This window comes from Phyllopteryx taeniolatus, chromosome 10 (assembly GCF_024500385.1).
Source record: "Phyllopteryx taeniolatus isolate TA_2022b chromosome 10, UOR_Ptae_1.2, whole genome shotgun sequence".
NCBI classification, from domain to species: Eukaryota; Metazoa; Chordata; class Actinopteri; order Syngnathiformes; family Syngnathidae; genus Phyllopteryx; species Phyllopteryx taeniolatus.
In genome coordinates this window covers 28,508,196-28,534,711 of record NC_084511.1, presented here as the reverse complement: position 1 = coordinate 28,534,711, position 26,516 = coordinate 28,508,196, and the positions used below count along the sequence as shown (strand labels likewise).

General features: G+C 43.8%; 1 protein-coding gene across 1 annotated transcript in view; it reads right to left on the bottom strand.

The window, feature by feature from the left end:
* fat2 (FAT atypical cadherin 2) overlaps nt 1-26,516 on the bottom strand; it is an 80,657-nt gene that overhangs the window by 40,282 nt on the left and 13,859 nt on the right. The window contains 11 exon segments of the mRNA XM_061787798.1: nt 565-718; nt 1,565-1,764; nt 3,914-7,975; nt 10,184-10,394; nt 11,937-12,149; nt 13,061-13,123; nt 15,158-15,297; nt 16,249-16,456; nt 17,286-17,597; nt 18,393-18,451; nt 25,108-25,419. Coding sequence (XP_061643782.1) covers nt 565-718; nt 1,565-1,764; nt 3,914-7,975; nt 10,184-10,394; nt 11,937-12,149; nt 13,061-13,123; nt 15,158-15,297; nt 16,249-16,456; nt 17,286-17,597; nt 18,393-18,451; nt 25,108-25,419 — 5,934 coding nt within the window.

Below are 26,516 nucleotides of genomic sequence, written 5' to 3'. Positions count from 1 at the left end.
GTTCCTCTTTTTTTTTTCAATTAAGGCCTTATGTGTTTGAAGAAATGCCAAGTTTAGTTTAGTTTTAAATATAGTCATATTTGTGTTTGAAATTGCAGAAGAATTTTTTTTCTCATGTATTCATAATTGCTCTTTAACCAAGCAAAAATATATTTTATCCTCATACTTGATTATTCCGATAGAATTGTCCGTAGAATAATCGAACATTAATTGCAGCACTACTGGATGCAAATTCTTATTTGTGACAGGTCTGTTCAATGTCACTTCAGAAATAATGTGAGAAAAGTAAGTCATCGCATAGCATTTTCCGAGAATAAGTGAAAAAAAAACTTACTATCAATTGGTTTTGAAGGGACAATAAACTAAGCCCCCCCTTGACAATCGGTTATGAAGGTGCCCCCTAGTTTTTTTTATAAAGGTTCAATGCACTTGTTTATCAAATTTGTTTTGGCATTTTAGTCTAACTAAGTTTAGCTAACATTTACCAATAGTCAATAAATGCTTTTGGTTGACCAGACTAGCTAGCATGTTTGATGTTAGCCTGGTCTCTGTGGCGGTACATACCGGTGACGTGATCCAAATGGAACTGGTCTGCGTCGGGACCGTGCATGCTAAAGGAGATCTGAGCATTCGGGCCCTCATCGGCATCTGATGCCGACACCTTCAAAACAAATGTGCTGGGCGGAGAATTCTCCATCAGATCCTCCGAATACACGAGCTAAAAACACAACATGGCGACTGTTAGCACACACGATACAGTTCCCTGAAATGTACCGATTCACTGTGATATTGATATTTTGTCCCACCACAAGCACATAGTTTGAAACATTATATTGTGATTTTAAGATAGTATTGTCCCACCCCTTGAACATTTTTTGATACCATTAGATGTGTCATAATATCGAGATACAGTATTCCCCACCCTGAGCAAACACAGTATATTTCAGCCAGCCAGTGTATCGACGATAGCTAAAGCTGACATATCGTTACCGTCCCCTATGAGGTAACGATACATCGTGACAATCGATATTTTGTCCCACTCCCGGCACATAGTTCGCTACGATGTATCATGATACTAATATAGGGTATTGTTCCACCCTTGACACATAATTAGATATTGGCTAGTGAGAGTATTGTTAGCTGATGTTAACATATCGATACTGTACATGTCCTAAGATATAACAACACGAGCTACAGTATTGTCTCACCCTCAAAACAGAATGATATCGACCAGCCAGCGTATTGACACCTGATCAGCGAGAATCGATACTATTCACTGAGAGCTAAAGCTACATCGTGATGTTATTTTTCCCCCACCTTGTCAAATACTGTATATGGAAACATTAGAAAGATTATGAATAGCTAATGTTGACATTGACACTGAACCCTGACAGTAATACACAATCGAGATATTGCTATAATGTCCAAGCCAGAGGGATATTATTAATGTATATCAGGATACAATATTGTTCCTCCCTTAACGCATACAGTATATACTGTAGCTGAACACCTGATGTTGATACATGGATACGGAGGAATGCCAAAAATGTGGTGAAATGATGACCTGTTTGCACTGCGGCGTGTTGTCGTTGTGGTCCAGTACGTCCACGTGCACGCCGATGGGCGTCTGGAATTTTCCGTCAGTGGCTGTGATGGTGAGTGCGTAGGCAACGTTGGCCTCGCGGTCCAGCGGCTCTTTGGCGATTAAACCCCACTCGCCCTCATCACGATGGATCACGGCAAACTGGCCCAGCAGGTCTCCATCTGCGGCCGACAATTAGAATAACCTGTGAAACCGTGAATAACGCAGCAGCATGCAAGACTTTGTGGATTATTTCAAGTGGGTTTGTTTATTTCTACTGTGCGAGGTGGTGGTTAGCGATCACATATATTCATTTTTACATTTTTACTGTTAAGGCTGCTCAACTCCGTCTATATGGGTTTTTCATGTTTTCACTTATATAGCAGTGAATGATGTTACGAATAATGTCCAGGAAATAATAATGTTATTGAAATGTCATTGCACTAAAGGGGTGTTGTGGAAGGCTTTGTTCCTTCTCCCACATTCCACTCTCCTTTCGGAGCACTAGTGCATTAATGTATGAAAAACATACATATCATGAATATTTTTCAAGCTGTTTGCCCCTCTGCAAGCTTGTTTAGATTCCGCTGACATGTATTATTCATGTCAATTTGTTCCCTATTGCTTCTCAATCAAAGAGACTTGGCTGTAGTCACGGTTAATGGTTGCTTTGCTTTGGTTGGCTTTAATTCAATTTGCAACTCCATGTGGTTTGTTGTTTTAGCCCTTGTTGTTGACACGGTTGAGTGTTGCATTTGCGTTGTGGTTTCTTCAACTGCTTTCGTGCCAAATGCTGAGTTTAATAAGCAATGAGGTGTTTTTTTGTTTTTTTTTGGTAATTGCGTCGACATACGCGGTAACATTGCCAAAATAATGACAGATCTAGAAATCTTTCATCACAGGCTTTAATTTGATATGCAACTCCATGTGGTTTGTCGCAACTCCATTTTCACCTTGTTACTGACGAACTTTAACCTCAACCTTAATGTTTGAACTCGCTCTTCTTGCTTTAGTGTGGGAAAACCTCTGACCTCAAAGAACGGCGAATATTAAAGTGTTTGGATGTTGATCTGTACGCTCTGTATTGGTAATGAACTGGCGAATGAGTCACATGATGACCAAACCATTTAATAGCGAGTGTTTGAACACCTTCGCCTTCATGAATAATTCCAGCTCCGATGTTGCCCAGGTTACGCGTTTTCAAAAAGTGCGTTTTGACAGTGAGCTCCCTTTCGAGCACGTTGGACTGTCTGGGAGCAGGCGGCGGGGGGAAATACAGAGGGATTTGCATTAATGTGAGACTTTGTTGTTGTTGTCGTTGGCTGCGGGGGACACGGTTGGTATTCACGTCCTGCGTCTCGCTTGTCAGTGCTCGTCTTTTGTGATTCATCGGGAACTCATAAAAATCACATCGGCGCTCAGTGAGGAGGCGATTAACGGGGATTTTCTATTGGCGTCATGATCGGAACAGGAAGTCAGCGAATGGTCAGTGGGATGCTCGAATGACACATGGAAAAAGTCCCCGACAGATGCGGCATGAGGTACAACTGCACAATGTAATAGTAACAGTCGCGGATTGATCTTATATACACTATCCAGGTTTAGTGACACAATCTCTTCCTATGATATTGGCTATGTTATTATATTGTTTTCCATCCATCCATTTTCTGTACCGCTTATCCTCACGAGGGTCTCAGGTGTGCTGGAGCCTATCCCCTATCCCAGCTGACTTTGGGTTAGAGGCGGGTGTTTACATACAGTAAGATTACCATGCCTTTAAAGGATTTTGAGAAAGCCCAGGCGACGATGTCATTTCTTCAAAAGCTTTGGCAGTTTTATTGACTACATTTGAGTTCATTAAGAGCCACACGCGTGGATGTCTTTGAACTAGGATCACCTGAAGCACGTTGCTTCTTTGTGTAACATCATGGGCAAGTCAAAAGGAATCAGCTCAGGCCTGCCGCATACTGCATGATGCGGTCGGTGGAACCTGATTGAACCGGACCGTCGCATAAAAATGAGCGCCAATTATTGAGAGAAGCTTGTCGAAGGATTGACAAAATCTTTCACCCAAGTCATACAGTTTAAAGGGAATGGTACCAAATACTAATGGAATCCATGTGAACTTCTGATTTTGACAAAAGTAATGAAAAATTGGGTAAAAAGAATCTGTCTCATTATTTTGTCATTTAGCAACTAGAAATCATTTTGGTAATCCTAATTGACCTAAAACAGGAAGCATTTAGTCTGATTTAATGTCAGACAGTTTTATATAGCGGATGTAAACTTCTAGTTTGAAGTACAAATATATATATAAAAAAAAATACACACCTGTTATGTAGCATGTCACAAGGCGGTTCTCCAGCGACACGTCTTCGTCAGTGGTCGTCATTGAGACAATGACCTCGCCTGGGCGGCTGTTCTCTGCCACTGAGCCGTGGTAGGCGTGCTCTGAGAATGCCGGCGGGCTGTCGTTTTCATCTGTCACCGTCACCTCCACCAGGACACTGGACGACAGCTTGGCGTCGCCACCGTGGTCGGTGGCCAGCACGTGGAAACGGTGCAACCTGGAAGCCTCGCAGTCGGCCTCGCGCACCGTCACAATCCAGCCGGTATCACCGTCGATGGAGAACAAGTCAGTGATGTTGACGTCGTCGTCGGCTAGCGACTCCAGGCTGTAGGTGACCAGACCGTTGGTGTCTGTGTCCGGGTCATTAGCGGTCACCTGAATGACGGTGGTTCCGGCGGGCATGTTCTCCGCCAGGTATGCCCTGTACGGGTTGGCGTCAAACACCGGTTGGTTGTCATTGACGTCTCGCACCTGGATGCTGACCGACACCAGCGAGGCCACGTCCGTGCCATTGTGGTTACCCTGAGCTAGCACGTCGATGTGGTACCACTTGGTCCTCTCGTGGTCCACGGTCTTCTCCAGCAGCAATGTCCCACTTTCTTTGTCCAAGCTGAACACTTTGTCTCTGTTGCTCTCCACTGTGTTGCCGTCGACCAGGCTGTAAATGAGCGGTAAGTTTGAGTCAGCTTTCACCGAACCAATTTCCGTACCGACGGGGGTGTCCTCAGCGGTGGAGAATGTGTACAGAGGCTCTACAAACTTAGGCAGAGGAATCTCGGGGGGGAGCACTTTGACCCGCAAGGGGACGGTGGAGTTGTAGAATGGCAGGCTACCGTCACGGGCCTTTACCTTGAAGTTGAAGATCCTGTTCTCCATGCCAAGCAGGCTTTCCTTGACATTTACCACACCGGTGAACGGGTTGATCTCGATGATGTCCTCCGTCGCCCCCCCCACTTCATCTACGGTGTAGGTGATGTCGGCGTTTTTGCCGTCGTCTGCGTCGTACGCCATGATTTGAATAACAGGCGAGCCTTTGTTGACAGTTGATTGAATGGCGACGTGGTACTCGGATGTTTTGAACTGCGGGACGTTGTCATTGTCATCCGCCAGGATGATCTTCACAGTGCAAAAGGCCACTTTACCGCCGCCGTCTTTTGCCATCACTTTGATGGCGATTACCCTCTGGTCTGGGTTTTCTCTGTCTAGTGGTTGTGTGGTGACAATCTGCCCATTAGCGTCAATGGCGAACTTCTCGTCCGCCAGCTTGTTTATGATGGTGTAGTCCACACTGCCGTAAGGCCCATCGTCGGGGTCAATGGCAGCCAGCCGGATCACGCGGGTACCTGCCTCGGCGTTCTCAGTAAGCTCCGCCTCATAGGTGCTCTGTCGGAAGTATGGGCTGTGTCTGTTGCTACTGATCATGTCGATGTTGATCGGCGCACTCTTCTGGAACACGCCGTCCGACACTGCCACTGTAAGGTTGTAGTACGGATCCAGGTTCCTCTTGCAGATGTTGGAGAAGGATATGATCCCAGATGACTCATTAATGTTGAAGTAGCGGCCTTCGTTGCCTGAGAGGATTTTGTACTTGAGGCGGTTGGCGTCTGCGACGTCCGGATCGGACGCTTGAATCTTGATGACGATGTGGCCGCACTTTGCTGACTCGTCCAGCGAAGCTTGGAAATGAGAGCTGACAAAGTCCGGGGGATTGTCGTTGACGTCGGTGACAGTTACCAAGATCACAGCCTCACTGCTGAGGGCGACGGTGCCGTTGTCGATGACTTGAATTTTCAACTGGAAGTGATCTTTGCTTTCGTGGTCCAGCACTTGCTTCGTGAAAATCAATCCGCTCTGATGGTCTACGTCGAAGAAATCGCTTTCGTTGCCTTCCATTCTCATCATGTGAAACGTAAACTCTTTATTCCTGCCAGAGTCTAAGTCGGAGGCGGACAGCTGCAGAACTGAGGAGCCAACGGGAAGCCCCTCCGCAATACTGGCCGTGTACTTTTCCTGGGAGAAGAAGGGGGCGTTATCGTTCATATCTTCGACTTCCACTTCGATAGACGCCTCAGAAAAGGCACCACTCACAGAATCGGTGGCTCGCACAGTCAGCACGTGCAGGGTCTGGCTCTCATAGTCGAGAGGGTTGGTGACCGTCAACGCACCCGTCTTGAAGTCAATATGAAAGTGCTTGGAGGCATTTTCCTCCACCAGGTTGTAAATCAGGCGATAGCCTTCGGGGTTACTGGCCAGTACGTGCAAGATAGTGGTGAAGGGGGGAACGGTTTCAGGGACTTTCAGAGGGTACGAAAGCGTTTGGAAAACTGGGTTAGTCCGGTTCCTGACTTGAATACTGAGCTGTGCCTCAGTAATGTGACCAGGATCTCCCTCATCCACCGCCAGGATGGTCAGCATGTATTTGCTCAGAGCGTCAAAATCAAGAGGCCTCTTAAGGGAGATGTCACCTATGTCTGGATCGATCCTGAAGAGGTCATAATCATCCTCCAGGGAGTATACGATGGATCCATTTTCACCCAGATCTCTGTCCCTGGCGGTGGCCTGATATAATACATCTCCCGGTTCCGCGTCCTCAGATATCGTCATCGAGAATGGCAGGTTGAGGAACACAGGCGAATTGTCATTGACGTCGTCTATAAAGACTTTGACCAGAGCGGTAGCCGTCCTTGGCGGAGTTCTTGTGTCTTGTAGCATCACCACCACGTCATAGGCGTCTGTGTCCTCGCGGTCAAACGGCACCCCAGTGGTTTCCATGACGCCGGAAGTTTTGGAGATTGCAAATTTCCCCACAGGATTCAAAAGGGAGTACGACAGAGGCTCGTTTAGGTAACACCCTATCGGTTTGAGTGCCACTAACGTTTTCACACTGTTCAGGTTTTCTGAAACACTCACCGAATATGTTTTTTGCTGGAGGTTCAGACCACTCTTGGTGACATTGGTCATGTTCACCCTGACAATGGCGGAATCTCTGTGAAGGCCATCTGAGGCGGTGACTACCAGCTGGTAAAATGGCTTAAACGTCGACACATTGCTAACGGTGATGACTCCAGTTGTGGGATGAATGGAAAAGGTGCTGTGGAGATTCCCTTCAGCGATGCTGTACGAGACTGCTGAGTCAGCGTCGGGGGCCGCCACCCTTGCCACCTCCGTGCCTAGGACCGGTGGGAAGAGAACGGACGACTCGTAGGAGGCAGCAGTGAACTGTGGCGGGTCGTCGTTCACATCCAGGACGTGCACGGTGACCTTGACGGGCTGCGCTGAATACAACAATGGTTCCCCCGAGTCCCTCACCTGCACGCTGAAGCGATACTCAGCGACGCTTTCAAAGTCTAGTGACGCCGCTAGCGAGATTGCACCTGTGCTGGCGTCGATCCTGAACATTTTCCCGGCCTCCTTTTCCAGGATCTCGTAGACGAGCAGCGCGTTGGCATCTCGGTCCGCATCTGAAGCCTCGACGACCAAAGGCATGTTTTCTTCCGACATCACAAGGCCATTGACATGTGCCTCCTCACTTATCCGTCCCGTGTACTCGCCCCGCGCAAATGTTGGGGTGTTATCATTCTCATCCATCACGTAGATGAAAACTGCCGTCCTGGACACAGCGCCGGAACTGGTGGACGCCGAAACGTTGAGCGTGTAGGAGGCGCAGGTCTCAAAATCCAGCTGCTTTCCGATTGTTATCAAGCCAGCATATCGGTCAATGTAAAATGTTCCGTTAGGGTTGCCGCTTTCGATCCCGTAATGCACCGCGGCTGGGCTGAAAGCAGAGATGGTGACCACGTGTGTTCCCAAGCCGCTCAGCTCGCTGATTTCTGCCAGATATTCCTCATCGTGGAAGACAGGCGGGGTGTAGTCAGAGATGCGGACGTGGATGTGGACGGAGCAGATGTCGCTGCGCTGAGGGAAGCCCTGGTCGGTGGCCTTCACCGTTAGGTGGAACGGGTCCTGGTGCTGAAGGTCCAAAGGTTTGGACACGCTGATGGAGCCCAGGACCTGATCAATGGAGAAGATGTTGTTGATGTTTCCTGCCGGGAGAAAGAAAAGAAATTGTCAAAGTTGGATTTTTCCTGTGTTGTCATTCCATGTGAAAAGACCGATGGTCTTCACACAAATTTACAGAAGCGGGATAGTGGATGTGTGAAAGGGGATAGCGGAAACCCGGGACCGAGGTGACTACCGTTTTGCCTCTGACACTTTGGGTCGTAAGCTTGCTTTTTCCGGGCCTTTGTCTGTGTGAAAGGTACTGACACAAAAGCGGTGGTTAACCCACATATTTTCCAGCGTCTGAGGTACTACCACAGGTGGAACAGAAGTGCGACAGTGGCTGTGTGAAAGGAGAGAATGGAATGCCAGTACTGGGGTGAGTTCAATCAGAAAAAAAGGACTCCGCTGATGCGCCAGTTAAACTCTACATATGCAACAAACTACGATCCCAAAACAGTTTAATATGATTTCAAACCTAAATTTATGACATTATCCTTTAAAAATGGTTTGCCGAATATTTTATTTTGAAGTACTTGTGTACATGCAGTGATGACTCGCCATAACTTCCGTTAACAATTTAGCTTCTCCCTGACATACAAACATCTCCGTGTCAATCGAGATGTATCACTTCCACAATACTTCCTTGACATGAATTACTACTTTCCTATTAGCCATTGGCCCCATTTTGTGGCATCGCAGAAAGAGCATAAAAATACATGAAAAGGTGAATTCACAAAAAAATGAACTGCAAATAGGTGCTCACTGTATTTCTTGCAGCCTCAATTTCACATTCAACAACACTTTTGTTGATGGTCAATTGTTAGCTTGTTGGGGTAAATTTGGGAGATTATTGAGAAGAAAGGGCGAGTAATGGTGCGCCGTTACGCTACAATTGAACTGCTTTACAATCCGTATTGATGCACGATCATCAATCACTTGATTGTAAAGCGACTCCATACGCTTCCCACTTCCCGCGAATTGTTTCTCCATTTTGTTATTTAGCAGAAAATGCTGCGTGAACAATAACCTCAGCAGCAGATGAAGGTTTTGTGCAGGAACTAAAACATAAATCACACCCAGGTAGGCTCTTTATTTTTTTCACGGCGCTCTGGGATCACAGACAAATCCCCGGCCAAAACTGGGAGGTATTTGTTCCGTGACATTCTCTGTGGAGCGCAAATGAAACAATAAAACAGCTACGGTGAGCTGGTCTGAGCCCAGCAAATCCCAAACATAAAATGAGAAGGAATCGAGAAGCACTCTGGCGAGACCCTTTGGGGTGTCGTCATGCCGTCTTTTAGCACTCTGCTACAGCGGAGCTCTTAAGTGGCTGACGTTAGATGGCGGGGGGAAATGTAAATACAGTAGTATCTTGACTTATGTTTATTGTTTGGCATTAATTTTCAACCATTGCATTGAATTGAAATGCCATTAAAGGACCTACAGCGTCCAGATGGCCTATAATTCACTAACAGGTTCTTTTTCTGTATTTTTTTTTTTTGCTCAAGAAAATGAAACGGGTAGTCATTTCCAATATCAAATGCATGCAAATGGTAAATGACCAATTGCCTTTGGAACGCCCCAAAATTCCAATGTTCAATCGCAAATTTAATATGATAAAAAACTATCACTAATTCATGATGCTGCCTTTGATTAAAATGGTACGAACACGGCGCTGTGCCGGTTGGTGTTAGCCATGTCGACAGCCGTGCCCATCTAAGTCCGCGGTCACACGACACCGCCGACCGTACAGGCATTGTTTTGAAGTCCCAATGTTCACAGTATTAGATCAATCCCAAAAAACAGCAGAATTGTTTTTGCTACTTGTTTGTTGATGAAGAAATATAGCACAGCATTGTGAAAAAAACATGATAAAACAATTTAAATGTAAACAAATACTGTTTTTAATATAGTGTAATTACTGTGTTACTGTAGCATTTGTGCGTTGGATGTGTGCCTTTACAGGGGCGTGGCTAACGAGTGACAGGAGCTTGAGTTGGCTTGTCTACATGTGAGCGTCTGGGCGTGAGTTGTGGCCTACAGCAGCTCCATGCGAGTGTTCTTATTTCGTATTGCTCCATTTCCCCCCCCCCCCCCTTCACTCTCCCTTTTTCAACTGGTTGTAACTCAAATTGTGGCTAGCAACACAAAGCAAAGAAAAAGAAATCGAGCAAGTGACTGGGAAAAACTCATAAATTGGGGCAAGGTACCCGTGTACATGTAAGAAAAACAAGCCTTTTCTCACTCACCGGAATGCAGGGAGTAGGCAATATCGGCATTGCTGCCCGCGTCGCCGTCCAGGGCTTTAACGCGCACCACCTCGGAGCCAGAAGGTGCCACGTTGGAGACGGCGGCCTCGTAGCGGGTGCTGAGGAAGGTGGGCGCGTGGTCGTTGCAGTCCTCCACATGCACCATCACCTTGGCAAAGTTCCTCTTGACCGGGATCTCCTGGTCGCGCACCTAAAATGGGACATCAAATGCTATCGTACTGTCAAATAATTTGGGTGTTACTTAGAGAGAAACTAGGTTGGATGAAGTTAGCAAGGTTTTCTGTCACGCAAACGCATGCAATTGAGAGCAGCTGTTAGATAGCCACTGTATATTCCATTGGTGGCAGTCAACCGTTGGATTCTACAACCCCAATTCCAATGAAGTTGGGACGTTGTGTTAAATATAAATCAAAACAGAATACAATGATTTGCAAATCATGTTCAATCTATATTGAATTGAGGACACTACAAAGACAAGATATTTAATGTTCAAACTGATAAACTTGATTGTTTTTAGCAAATTAACTAAATTATTAAATGAGAATTTTATGGCTGTAACAGGTTCCAAAAAAGCTGGGACAGAGTCATGTTTACCACTGTGTTACATCACCTTTTCTTTTAACAACATTCAATAAACGTTTGGGAACTGAGGACACTAATTGTTGAAGCATTGTAGGTGGAATTCTTTCCCATTCTTGCTTGATGTACAGCTTTAGCTGTTCAACAGTCTGGGGTCTCCGTTGTCGTATTTTAGGCTTCATAATGCACCACACATTTTCAATGGGAGACAGGTCTGGCCTGCAGGCAGGCCAGTCTAGTACCCGCACTCTTTTACCACAAAGCCACGCTGTTGTAACACATACAGAAAATGGTTTGGCATTGTCTTGCTGAAATAAGCAGGGGTGTGAAAAAGGCGTTGCTTGGATGGCAGCATATGTTTCTCCAAAACCTGTATGTACCTTTCAGCATTAACGCGGTAGTGAATGCGTTAAAAGGAAGCCTTCCATTCATTCATTCTCCATTGCGTTTTGTCTATAGTTCAAAATAAAGCAACACGCATAGACTATAGCTATTGTCTAAATAGCTTCACTGTATTCATTGATTCATGCTATTTATTCATTGTATGACCTTTAAAATATGTTTTATTGTTTTCAATACATTCTTTGATTGTCATGGAAAGCCGACCTCTGGGCTAGGTGCTGATGATCGAAGTGAGGCTATTGCTGTAAGGATTACATCGACCGACTAGGAAGAAATGCGAGGAAAACCACTTCCCTGGAGTTGTCTACCTGGAGCGCTTCATTCCATTAAATCAACTCTCATGCTGTTTTAACTCACATTGTATAACATTGTAACGTGATAAATGTTGCCCACTCTGTATCCATTGCAAGCTCTAGAAACGGGATCCTCCAGTTGTCATCATTTTTTAAGGTTTATTTTATTAATATTATTATTATTTTAGCTAAATGGGTTGTCCCCGAGATTTTCCTTGCGCGTATGGCGGGTCTAGACCAGGGGATGTCGTAGATGTGAACTATGGGCCTGTAAAACCCATTGAGACTCTTCTGTGATTCGGGGCTGCATATATAAACACACCACATCATCATTCCCTGACCTCAACCCTACTGAGAACCCATTGGAGATGTTTAAGTGTAAAACCTATGAGGGTGGACAGCCTTATATCTCCCAAAAGCAACTCACTTGCAGACTAGTGTAAGAGTGTAGGCGTTACCATGACGACAAGCGTGTGTAGCGGGATGGTCTCATAGTCCAGCTTGTCAGTGGTGGCCAGGACGCCGCTCTTGGGGTCCAGGTGGAAGAGTTTGTGGCTGTGAGGGTGCAGGCTGCTGTGGATGGAGAAGATCAGCTTGCTGTTGGCGTCAGCGTCGCGCGCCACCACGTGCAGGATGTCCTTCCACGCCGCCGTGTCCTCGGGGACCCTCACCTGACAGACACCGCGACGAGTCAGTCAGGAGAACGACACTGGGACCTTAAAGTTGAAACCATTGCGGGTCGGCCGCAAAACCAAAACTCCTACCCCACCAACCCTAAATTCTAATCATAATCCGAAACCCTAACCCACTAAATTTAAATCCTAATCCCTTACCCAAAACAAAAATGCCTTGCCCTCTAACCCGAAAAAAAACCTCTACCCTCCAACTTTAATCCTAACCCATTAATCTAAACCTTAAGCACAAAACTAACCCTAACCCAAAATCTCTAACCCCCAAACACGTAACTATGGTCCTAACTATTACCTTAACTCATAAATCTACACTCTAACATGCAACCAAAACCTCTAGCCCCTTTAAATCTAATCCTAACCCTAAACCCTCATCCTAACCAACTACCGTACTTTCTCGTGTATAATACACATTTTTACTCCCCAAAAATTTGTCAAAAGTCGCTAGAGCGCATTATTCATAGTTTCAAGGGGTTTCGCGACTTTTGGGTCAATTTTGGGGGGTGTGTATTGTATTCGACATCGTTTTACACACGAGAAATTACGGTAACCCTAATCCGAACCTGAAACCCGAACCCCACTGAATTTACCACAACCATTAATCCAATCCGCCCTGCGATTGGCTGGCGACCAGTTCTGGGTGTACCCCGCCTCTTGCCCGAAGATAGCTGGCATGAGTATAAGCGGTACAGAAAATGGATGTATGGATGGATGGATCCCTGAACCTCAACTCCAAAACCAAAACCTCAGCCCCCTGATCCTAAACCCTTACCATTTTGCTATCTCGCTACATGTTATCACATGCTTAACAAGTCTTAAACTTTCACTCAGTTACAAAAGGCTTCTTTGACTTTTTATTTCCATGAAGAATAATCCTACGCGCGCACACGCACCTCATAATGCGACTTGAGGAAGACGGGTCGATGTTCGTTTATGTCCAGAACACGGACGTAGGCCTGCGGATGCGGGGGGGGGGGGGGGGGGGGGGGGGACATAAAAAGACAAAGAGTAACAAGATTAAAGGAATGACAGCTAATACGGAGGAGATGAAACCATATCATAAAGGTGGTGTCTTATTATCACGATGACTCAGCAATACAGAAAATCACAGACATTGTTTTCTCTCTTGCGCTCTCTTCAAGTGAGAAAGCATTCAAGTGTAAAAGTGTCAAATAAACAAAAAAACATCCTCCAAGTTTTTCTTCATGTCCTCATATTTTTCTCTGGGCCTCTTAACTTCAACTTCAATCAGTCAGACGTGATTTATGTAGCACCTTTCATACATTGAAATGTAACACCAAGTGCTTTACACAACGTACGATGCATTGGATAAAACTGGGAATTCGCAACTTCATTCATTTGGATACGTTCCGCTCACTAATTTGTATTTGTCTATTATTGCTCGCGCTATTTGTTTTGTTTTGTCAAAGACGTTTGTGCCTCGCGTACGCTCACTTGACCAATCCGACCACGAGCAACATTTCTCGCCATTTCGCCAATAAAATAGAGCCCGACAGTCACACAAAGTATCCACAGCCCCACACAGAAGCAGTTTTTTTTTTTTTAAGTAACAAAATGACTTATGGCTGAATTTTCCTTTCTTTGTTATTTTATTTAAAGATTGAATTTATTATCGTTTTAGTTAAAGTGATATTGTTGGGCAATATCTGAATTTGCACATCTTATTTATTTTTTTTTGTCCATTTGACATTCATGCTCTGATAAAAAAAAAAAAAAAAAAAAAAGAAATTAGGTAATAACTAAGTAATTCCTTTGATACTATGAGCGAAGGTACAGAATGTAATATGTTTAATATGTGCACTAACCGTGTGTTTATAGAATGGCAATAAAGCCGGTTTAAGTCTAAAGTAAGAGTCGTCTTAATTGAGTACAATTTTTGGCTCCTCTCTAACCTCTCTAAATCTAAAAAAATATTTTAAAAAAATAATTTTTTCAGTGGGTCAAAGGTCAATTGATTCATTCAATACTTCTGTACTATTCCAAACCAAAACACAAACCTAAATAAAAGTCATTTTCATTTTGCCGAGGCCAACAAAGTCCCTTTTGGAAACATGATAATACCTCGCAAACACCAACAGCTGCGCTTTATCAGTGGCGTCGGCCGACTCGTTCGCAGTTGTAGAAACCCATGAATAAGTATATTCATGACTCCGCATGTTTTATTCCATCACACCGCTGCTTAAATAGATCAACAGCCGCTACTTTAGAGTTTGCTGTGGAATCTGAGCGAGAGGGATTTGCTTCATTTCAGCTGTCATTTCCCCTTTTCGCTTGCCTCCAAACATTGTCTCCATGCAGTCTTTCATTATTTCTGCTTCTTGTGCTCACTCAGAACATATGACACTCAAAGTGAGATTTTGTTGTTGTGTGACAGATGTGACAAGATTCCTTTTTGCAGCTTGATGTGACAATTTCAGTGAAGGAAATGCCTATACTTGGTCTCATACAGCTATAGTCTCCTGGCATATTGTGCTGGCTGGAGGGAGAATGAATGCACATTTTTCAAGTCCATTCTTCTTTGAATTTCCGATTTTCTCTCTCCACTTTTCCCTTAGCAGCGAACAGGGAACATATTGGTATTATTATAGGCTCTCGCAGCTGACAAAATGGCCGTGAAAGTTGAAAATTGCATTCGCAGCAGAGAGCTCAGTGACCTAGTAACAGGCCGTCCGTGCATCGCCGACATGGAGTCCTGGGTATGCACGCGCTGACCCGACCTAAACACATAGAGACGGAAAACATTTTTCAATTCGGGCGCGCCTGTCACGTGGCGGACGGCCGCCTCGTGCGCTTGAGAGCCTCACGTACACAACAAGCGGTTCGGTAAATGGAGCGCATTTATATAGCGCTTAATCTACACCTTTACGGTGCTCAAAGCGCTTTACAGAGGCTCACGTTCAACGCTTTGAGATCAAGCTGGGATGTTTTTCAAACAGCATTGCAAACCGAGTGTATTTACACATTCCGACCTGCACGGTGGCGCTGTGGTGGCCGTCGGTGACCTGCACCGTCAGGTTGTAGTTGGAGCGGTGGGCGGCGTCCAGGCGGCGGGCGATGGAGATGGTGCCCGAGTTCCTCTGGATGTCAAAGTCTTTCTCCTCGTCGCCGCCTGACACCCAGCAAGACGACAAACACACCGCACCAGTTAGAAGAGATTTCTTATTCTATGACCTTTTTCTTCACTCTGTGGATTATTTGTATTCATTTCTATTGCGCAAGCTGGCGGTTAGGCTAAATAACAGGTGAGGAGAGCCATCCCATGTACACTGCGTATACGCATGTCCCTTCAGTTGACAAGCGCGCCATTGACTCTTTATACGTTGTAGATTCTAGTTTTCAGTTTATTTCAAATGTCTAAACTGGCGGTTATGGTGAAAAAATGGGAAAAGGAATGATCACATGTATACTGCGTCCCCCCCGTGTGCCCATGCATAAATTAGCATGCAATGGATTTTTTTTTATTTTTTATTTTTTTATATACTGTGGATTATTTCTAGTCATTCAGTTTACGTCTATTGTGCAAGGTGGCGGTTGTCCTGAATAACAAGCAAGTTGAGCAAATATGTTAATCATACGATTGGGTGTACACGTGCCCTTGCATGACCGAGCAAGCTGAGGACTTTTATATTGACTTTGTGGATCATGTTTCCAAAACGCTGGGACAGGGAACAAAAGGCTGGGAACGTTGAGCAACTGAAGTTGCACATCGAGCAAGAAGGAGACAGAGTTCCACCTACAAAGCTTCAACAATTGGTGTCCTCACTTCCCAAACGCTTATTGAGTGTTGTTTAGTTATTTGGGTGAACTGAAGAGTTTCAAGTTGGCCAAAAACGGTTTCAACTGGTCAAGAAATCTGGGAGAAGAAAGGAAATATGTAAAATGATTTCCACGATTATCATGGCTTTTTACGTACTGTACCGTATGTGATACAATTCACACAGCTGTTGCTAGGTAACAGAGCCTCCGCTCTGAGGCTCTCATGATCATAACTGGTCATATGATCATAAAGCTCGCCCACGCACCCAGAAGCGATTGCGAGGCACGAGACACGATCCCTTACCTACGATGCGGAACCAGCGCAGCCGATAGGTCTCCGTCATGATGATGCCCACCATGTGAGTGACGGGCTCCGTTTCCATGACGGCGAAGGTGAAGTGGGGCTCATCGAAGGCTAGGGGCTCAACGGAGGGGGGCTCGGGCGACGCCCACTCGATGTCCAGCCTCGCCGCAGACGACAGCGACGGGCTGCCCGCGTCCGTCGCTTTAATCTAGAAAATGTGCCGCAAATGCTCGCCATATTAGACACGTAATCACATTCTAAGCCTAATGTGTGCTGACTCACGTATGCTAGCCAATTAGCATATACAGTCAATATTATCAACATACTCTATAGATTTTTTAAGACTTTTTTAAATAATTTTCTCTTTCCCCACAGACTTTGTTGTACTTTTTTTGCTTTTGTGTCTTTACACATTTTGTTGTACTTTCCTTGTTTCTGTCGGACTTTCTTTTTTTTTTTTTTTACACATTTAGTTGTAGTTTTTCTTGATTACGCTATTTGTTAGACTTTGTATTTATTTATTTACACATTTTGATGTAATTTCCTTTTTTTCCCCTCCTTTGTTGGAGTGTCTTTTTTTTTTTTACGCAGTTTGCTGTGTTTGTATGCAGTTTGTTGGATCTTCTTTTTTCATTTCTATATTTTTATTTCTTCATTTATTTGTACATAATTTGCTCTATTTTCCTCAATTCGTACACAGTTTGTTGGAATTATTTTTATTTTGTTTTACTTTGTTACTTACGCATTTCGCTGGAAATGCTTTGTTTTTTTCCACACCTCATTGGACTTTCTTTTTTTTTTTTTTAAACAAGATACGTTTTTGAACGTGATTTTCAAATCATTGTATTCTGTTTTATGTATGTTCAACACAACGATCGGGGTTGTAGTTTGGGGTAGAATTTTTTGAATAAAGGCAATTTTAAATAAAAACAATTGAGGGGGTATCAATTACTACGTTGGGGCTTGGTCCCTAACCCATTGTAAGGGTTTTCTATATGTCGTTAACGCACGGATTTTCAATTTCAAGCATAAACTACCGTGAGAATGGTGTAATTCGCGGGCCAGAAGTCTCCAAGCGACGTCACCACACCGGTCAACGGGTCGATTTGGAAACTGCCGTCGTGGTCGTCTTGTAGCTTGTACATCACTTCGGCGTTGGATCCCTCGTCGTCGTCACTCGCGATCATCCGACAGACTTCCACGCGGCCGTCCTGCCGACGCTGAGCGGGCAGCTTGACGTGGAAAAGTTTGTCCGTGAACTTGGGCCGGTTGTCGTTGTCATCCAGCACGCGGACCACCACGGTGGCGGTGGAGTGCAGCGACGGAGAACCGTTGTCAGACACGATGACCTGAATGGAGTATAGCAAGTGAATCGTATCAAAATGTGGTGAATTGTATCGCATCGTATCTGTGGTCGTAGTGGAAATTGTATTGTAATCGGAGTGAATCGCATCGCATCGTACTTGGAGTGAATCACGCTGTATCATCATTTCAGTGAATCATATCGTATCTGGAGTGCATCGTATCATCACGATGGATCATTGAATAATTGGAGTTAATCATTTTATATCATAATATGATCGAATCCTATTGTAGTTTGAGTGAATCATACCAATGGTGCCTTGAATCATATATCAAAGAGTGAACATTTATCATACTTGGAGTCAATTACATCGTATATGTAGCGAATCATATCATTCTTGGAGTGAATATTACCATATTAAAATTGGAATCAATCATCTATTTGGAGTGACTTGTATCATACTTAGAATATATCAGCCAGTGAGAACTCGAGGGGGCTAACGCCATTCCGGTCATTATTAAATTAAGGGCAGAAATGAATAAAGAAAAGAAATAAGTTCTCGATGAATACTGATCTAAATCAAGGTTTAGTTCCGATTTTGACAGGTAGGTTCCAGTTCATTTTGCAAGCAGCACTTTTCTTGATTGTCAGCGCAACACTGGGCTAACTCCCGTTTCCAAGACGTCCATGTCCATGGAAGCAGGCTTCCCCCATCCCAGAAAGTCGGGGTTCAGAGATCGATTTGAGCGCGGATCGTAACATACTTGAAAATAACAGTGAAGCGGGATGAGGAAATGAAGAACAGCTCTTGCATGTGACGTAAAAGGTGGTGCCGTCTCACCTCGATGCTGTGCTCTGCTTTATCCTCGCGATCCAACGCTCTCACCGTGCTGATGACACCTGTGCAAACACACACGCACACACAGAATCAATGCTTGCGTGTGTTAACGACACTTTTCCTGAGCGTGTGATAAGATGCCAATGAAAACAAAGTTTTTAGTTTGCTCATCACATTTTGTTCAATGCATTTTCCATCATAACGTCAAAAAAGACATTATTTATGCATTAAAAGGTTTGAAGGACAAAAAAAAAAGTCAAACAAATAAAATGAAGGATTTTATGGCAATGGAGGTTTCTTGTGTTTTTTGCAGGGACGTTCGATTTAAGCGTCCATGTCTGCTGGATCGGCTTCGGCTTAGCTAGTTTCGCCAAACTAGGACTAAACAATGGTGACATTTATGTTGAGAAATGATTTGGTCAAAAAAATTGCAATATGTATCACACGTGTGGATAAGATACAGCTGCCTGTGATTATACACTTGGCCAGCAGGGGGTTTCGCATGCACGCTGAAGTGTTACGATGCCTCACGAGGCTTCATCTGCATCAAAACCCTCTTCAGACCCAAACAAGACACCAGACACACCTATTCCGAACTGACTACTCACTTTACCATTTTGATTGATTTTTTTATATTCTGTTTTTTTTTTTTTCTTCGTATTGCTTTGATTTCTTTTAACTACTTGAGTAGCTTGAAAGCCATCATGAGTACTGCGCATCCAATCCATTTCGGATATTTTTTAAATGCCACCAATCTGTGCCAGCCTCCCCCAAAGCCACCACAATTTTAAGTAAGCGTTCACTTCGGTAAGATCCTTGGAAATGACCAAAAATGCCTGAAACCCCTTCGTGCCTGGTCTGTTTACAGCGCATCCATCTCGTTGCCATCTTGAGAGACAATCAGGGAGCTTTAACCCTTGACGGCATTGACGAATGCACTTTCACAGCCAAACAAACAAACCCTAATGTTAACCCCTCTCGGGCGGCTATCATGAGGACAGGTGGGCGCGTTAAGCGAGTGTGTTTTAGTCATTAGCCGCTTTCACTGGGCCAGTGAACGCCCCGTGAAGACAAACAAAGCCAGTCTGGGAAAGCTTTTGTTGTGTTGTGGCGCACGATGCCTTCACTTGTCACTCGGATGTTGACTTGTCAAAGACGCGCATCTTTATTGAGCGACTTGACGAGTCAACGTTCAACAAGTGGACGTCAGAGCTGCTGATCGCCGGGAACTGTATCGCATTCGGAGAGGCTTTATACCAACTATGAACGAATGATATTGTTGGCAGTGCGTTGATACACGTGATGCTAGGAACTAAGAATTTATATCAAATTATTTTCACATTCCATCATAAGTGGAGTGGATAAAACCTAATCCTAATTTTGGTTAAATCGTATCATAACGCATCCCAACCTAATTGCATGGCAATTGGAGTAAATCTTATCGTAAAACCTATTAAATGGCATCTTAATTGAAGTGAATCATATAGTAATTTAATTGAACCATATTGTACTCGGAATGCAGCTTTATTATATTGCATTGTAATAATTGTAGTGAATTGTATCACATTATAATTAGAGTCAATGGCATCGTAATTGGAGTGAATCGTGCGGTATCTGGAGTGAATCATATCGTTAATTAGATGAAATCATATCGTAATTGGATTGAATCATATGGTATTAGTCAACATTTGTACCGTATTCGTGTCATCAAGCTTATCAGAATGGATCTATTGCATTCATCATGTCTTTTTTTTTCTGATGAGCTTTATCTTATCAACAAATCTAACACACAGCTTATCATATTGCATCGTAATTGAAGTGAATTAGATCAAATCATACCGTACCATAATTGAATCCTATCTTAATTGAATTGAATTATATTGTAAATGGAGTGGATCATAATGTATCATACTTGGAGCGAATCATTGTATCACACATTGACTGGAGTGAAATCCTATCGTAATTGGACTGAAATGTTTTGTAGCATAATTGGACTAAATCGTGTCATAAATTTAAATTGAATCATATTGTAGTTGGATTGACTCACTGCACTGGAATTGGAGTGACTCGTATAACAACTACTGAATAATTCATATTCCATCATATATATTTGGAGCAAGTCATGCTGTAAATTAGATTACGTCACATTCAACGCGTCACATCATAACTGGAGTAAATGGAACTTTTTCATCCTTGGAGAAAATCGTGTCGCATTATATTAATTGGAGTGACATACTGTATAATCCTTGGGGTGAATCACGTCGCAATTGAACTGACTCATCGCATCACACATTAATTGGAGTGAATCGTATCGTAGTTGGAGTGAATAATTTATATTTGGAGCACGTCATATCTTAAATTTGAAACAATTCATTGCATCACATCATAGTTCATCATTTGATCATTCATCATAATAAATTGTGTTTTGGACGGAATCGGAACTTAATGCATTGTAATGGGAGTGAATCGTACCGCATCGGGAGTAGCTTATTATTCGTATAGTGAAAGTATGGTCTGGTTGGCAAAGTTTTATTTATCCGTTCACCCATTTTCTTTACCGCTTATCCTCACGCGGGCCGCGGGCGTGCTGGAGCCTCTACACCCTGAACTGGTCGCCAGCCAATCGCAGGGCACATGTAAACAAAGAACCATTCGCACGTACATCCACACCTACGGGCAATTTAGAGACTTTGATGAACCTACCACACTTATTTTTGGGATGTGGGAGGAAAGCGGAGAAAGCCCACGCAGGCACCGGGAGAACATGCAAACTCCACAGAGGCGGGGCCGGGATTTGAACCCCGGTCCTCGGAACTGCGAGACAGCTGTGCTAACCGGTCGTGCTCCGTTCCGCCGTTGTATTTGTTCGATTTTATGTATTCTATCATTTTCAACCTCAGTGATGGAAATGCAGATCGCTGGATGCAGACTATTTGAAGTCGGCTGTAATGTCTTTTAAAGAGAGAATCTTTTTGGCCAAGCATGCAGAGTTTCCACGTCCGTAAGCAATGTATGCAAATGACGCGGCGCGGTGTGCCGCGGTCGCTCAAAGAGAATCCATTACACGGCATTCACACGCTAACAACTTCTCGAAACTCTTTCAGCATCCGCCAATTGTCACGGCCACTACAAAGAGTTGAAATCGTAGGACGATGAAAAGCTCGTTATCATCCTATTAATCACAGTGTTTTGTTGTCGCATATTTTCATCATTTGGGGACTTCACTCAGAGTGTGACGCTTTCTTAGAAGTGAAAAATACACCTTGAACACATAAGTGTGGAACAAATGCACGTAAATAGGATTTAATGGGCGAAGTGCTTTCAACCCTGCCGTTCTTTACCAAGTATAGCTTAATACATAATTTAGTATAGTACAGAGTCAAATAGAGGAATCATTTTGACATACTCAATTGTACTTTAATTTTATCCATGCACTTATCACATCAGCTCTGCTGTGATAGTGTTATTTTTGAAAAATAAATGAGCTATTAAAGTGCTTTTATTTTTTTTATTTTTTTTTATTTGAGTCTTTTATTACTAATATTATTTTTCAAATCAACAAAATCATTTAAAAATATTTTGGGTTTGACCATGAAGGTTCCCATTTGATAAGATAATTAAAATATATACTGTACAATAATAATAAATGCAATTGTGCTTGTCGTTAGAGGTATCACTGTATGTATTGTATGCATGTATAGATTACATTTTACATTTTAAATTATTATTATTATTTTGTTTTTGTTATTTAAAAGGGAACGAAACCCCAAAATGATACGTTCAAAAGTACATTGTATGTCTCAGCATTAGTCAAAATGATGAATATTGCATTTGTGGAATGAGAATTAAATGGAAGAATTAATCAATGTGCAGGTCATGCCGTGTTGGGAGAAAACGCCATCAGCGGCAGACCGGGAGTGACATCACAAATACGGTAGCTCGCTGCCTTGTTTACAGAACATTTGAGTAAGCTTGGTTTGTAAAATGGATCGGTGGGAACTGCAACTGTGTCCGACCTTTTCGGTAAACAGCATTAGATAAAGCAGATATGCATATTTAAAATATAACGGAAATGTTGGACATCTTTAGTTTAGATTACTGCCCCTTCAATAAAAGAAAAAAAGTAAATATATAAAAATAAATCTAATGTATTACAACAAAATAAAAAATGTTGTATTTCTCTTTAAATCATGTTTTATACACATCTTGACATAAATCATATATGAACATGCAGACAAAAAAAAGAAGAAAATTTTACTGATAATAATAATAATAATAATAGACGAATAGAAATAATATTTAGAAATTTACGAAAAGAATAAACTAAAATGAGGTTCTACTCTATACTAATTTGTAATATAAAAAAAAAAAAGTGCTGAGTCTATAAGATATGCCTGTGGTTTAGCAGAGGACAAAATGGAACCTCTCTTTCCACACCTGCTCAAACGTTTGCACCCCCCTCCGAACTCTTGTACGCAAAGCTGCTGCTTAGCGTCCCGAGGCTGCGGACAAACAACAGAGCTATGTGCGCAGATGAGCTCCAGCTTGTAGCAGCTCGTAGCCAGCGCGGCGGCCTGAAACACGTCAAAGTTCACGTTCGCCTACATGTAGCATCTCCTAATAGGAGAACGTGCAGCGACACGAGCGCCTGCACTTTATCCCCATTTCTCAACACCTTGCTTCCATTCAAGAGTGACATTTCAAAAGAATGCGTTGCGTTCAATGGCGCGGCACACCTCGCCGGGCCTCGAACTCGACCTCTGCTGTTCAGACTTGCAGTGAGTCCACTTAAAGGACTTAATTCTTCTCACCATTATGATTATTAGTCAGCACCCCGCAGTTTTTGTCAACAGAAACTGGAGGGGAAAAAAAAAAAAAAAAAAAAAAAAAACATCTCAAATTTTCCCTGCCCATTTATTTACATGTAGGTGGCTTTTTGCACTCCACCAAATGCAAACGTGTGAAAACGAGTCGCAAACGTGCTACACCGTTAGCTTCATTTGCAGTATGGCTGCGGAGGCGTGAACGTCTGCTCTGGGTTGAGTCTCTGTCAGTCTCCACAAGTCTCTAATAATGTCACAAAAAGTCGCTCGATCTGTTGCTTGTCGCCTTTTTTTTTTTTTTTTTTTTTTTTTTTGTCAAATAGAAACTAGCCCGACCCCACACAACTCAAAACCCACATCTCAAATCATCCTTCACATTCAAATGAATGGAAATGCCGTTAACTAAATATTTCTCAAAAGTCTTATTGAATAAGAAAAATAGAACACTAATATTTTAAAAGGCACTGGACTGCCTATATATTTTTTTGGTTTTGAATCTTGTGTGACAGACGGCTCTGTATATCTAAGAGCACGGATGACCTCAAATCTACTGAACATGGCGGCGCTCACGTTTGTGGTCCCCCGAGGTTGGCGACATCTCCATTAGCCATCCCTTCGTCTCCTGAAATCTGCAATCTGCGGATTATTCCGGACTGCAAGCTATCGATCTTACATCAACTCTATCAGCAATGCATTTGTGGAGTCGTGCAACGGAGTAACTGCTGTGTCATTCGCAGGACCTTGCATACTGCATTCACGTCGTCTGGACGATGCAATTTCTCCCCTTTTGCAAAGAACACAACTAAAAACAAATCATTGTATTCCTACGACGCTACGACCGCTGGTCTGTTATGCACACGACACTGATTTTCATCTTTTGTTTTTTGGTAGCCAATAAGCCAAAACGTTTGCGTGACATCCAGACCAAATCAATCAATCTCTCTAAATGGTGCACATTCCTGCGTGAGCCTCTTTAAACTGGCATCTAGTTTCTTTTTTATGCCGCCTGCATGCTGGCACACTAAACAGATGTGCCGGCATGTCGCAGCCTGGCGCTGTTCTTTTATCTCAGGAGATTTAATTTCACCAGCAATTTGTCAACGGGAAAACCAGGAAATCAGCGGATGCTGATTGTTAATTTTGCTGATGTGTCCTTAAAAAGCCATAAATGGAATGTTGGGTGATGCTATCAACCTTATTTCATATTTGAGCTACTGAGAACCAGAGTGGGATAACGCCATTTTGTTAATTATTAAAATTAGTGCAGAAATGAATGGAGTCCATTAATACACTCATGATTTTTCCTGATTCGTCGGTGCAACATCTGGGCCCACAAGTAGTGCTTTGGCTTGGCTCACAGTGCATCTGCATGTTAGTACCAGTGAATGTTATTTTTCATCGTTCATGAAATGCTGATTAATTAGACCGATAGTTGGAATAAACTCAAACCTGAGGAAAAAACTATTTCTATGAAAAGTATCCAGTAGAAGTTATTTATTGCCCCCAACATTTATACGCCGGTTTTTATTGCAACCATATACCAAAAATGGAGTTAGCCCACTGTAGTCCTTAATGGCTCATTTCTCTGCATGCACTTCAACCCTCTGAACAAAAGGCAATTATTTCGCTAAGCAACACCCACCGAAATGCAGACTGGCAAATTGTGAACCGCAGGCACAGAATGTATTTCAGGACTAGGTTTTCCAAACATAAAGTTAGGCCAGATCAGTGCGACCACACAGTCAGCTGAATACTTTGAACAGGCAAACTAGGCCTGATCAGTGCAGGGTACGTAGCCGTCCGCCTAAACAGTTGAATCCATTAAAAAGCCAAACTAGGCTAAATTCAAACAAGTTCTGGATAAAGCTATGCACCCAGTCGAATATGTCACTCACCTGTTTGGTGATCAACGGCAAAGTACGTCCGATGCGACTCCGTCATGTGGAAAGAGAGTCGCCCCTGTGAGGATGCGTCAGCGTCCGAGGCCACCACCAGGGCGACGGGCGTGACGGTGTCCGCGTTCTCCGGGACGGCCGCGAAGTAGACGGGCTGGGAAAGCTCCGGGGGGTTGTCGTTAACGTCCAGCACGTCTACGTAGACGTGCGTCCACGAGGCCCGGGGCTCGGTACCCAGGTCGGTGGCCACCACGGAGAGCCAGTAGCGGGGAACTTTTTCCCGGTCCAGCGGCCGAGCGCTCCGGATCACACCTGCGGACACATCGTATGGCGTACACAGCCGTATTTGAATTGCTGGAGTCAGTTTCACGTCACTGACAGTAGGTACTCCAGTAAAATCAAACACTAAAATGAACATATAAGGTAAGCAGAGCTGCACTGAGGTCTGCTCAATGCACAAATTAGCATTAGATTTTGATAAGTGGCACGTACTTGATTGTTCAGTGAAGTTGTTGATGTATGAGTGGTGGCAGAAGTCTATGAAGCGCTGCCTCCCAGAGTGAAAGATTTTTTTACTTTTTGTCTTAAACGGGCACTCGCGTCATCCGCCCATACTCTGGGCTCCGCTTCTGCACGCTGAAGCCGTTTATCTAGCGGCAATTGCCTAGCTACTCCTGATCATCATGGTGACCGACACGAAGTGGAGTGCGTGAAGTGCTGCCTCTGCTGGTGAAAATGCTTTACATTCTTTCTTTTTTTTTTTCCACACTCAGGGCTCCGCTTCCTCAAATAGAAGCCGTTAGCCGAGTTCCAGTGGCCTAGCGCTGCCGCCGGCTGTCATAGTAACCAGTCTAGTGTATAAAGCGAAACTGTGTCATTCCACACGACGCAGTCGCAACGGACAAACATTCCTCTTGGGTTTGTTGTAAAGTTCTATTGAAACTTCAAAGAGTCACGGGGTCTTTAAAAAAATGCAAAATCAAGACATTTTCTACACAATTGAGCCATTTTAGTGTCTCAAGCAGGGAAACAACACTGACAAACTGTTTTTCCCCCCAATTTGCCCTGATTTTATCTGAGCCGTAAGTGCAGCAGCAGGCTAATGGAATGCGCGGTGATTTGTTGAGGGGTTGCAGGGGTTGCTCTGCGTGGAAAAAAAAAAAAAAGATATACACTGATGGAAATAACGCCGAAGCGCCTCGTCCAATGCCTCTGTTGTGTGTCATCCCGCCATTTCGGCAGCTGAAGTGCACGATGTCCTTGAGGACAGAAAAGTAGCCTGCTATACATTATATTGTAAATGAGTTCCTGAAGTGGCGGCAGGGTGGACGACTGGTTAGAGCGTCAGCCTCACAGTTCCGAGGACCCTGGTTCAATCCCCGACCCCGCCTGTGTGGAGTTTGCATGTT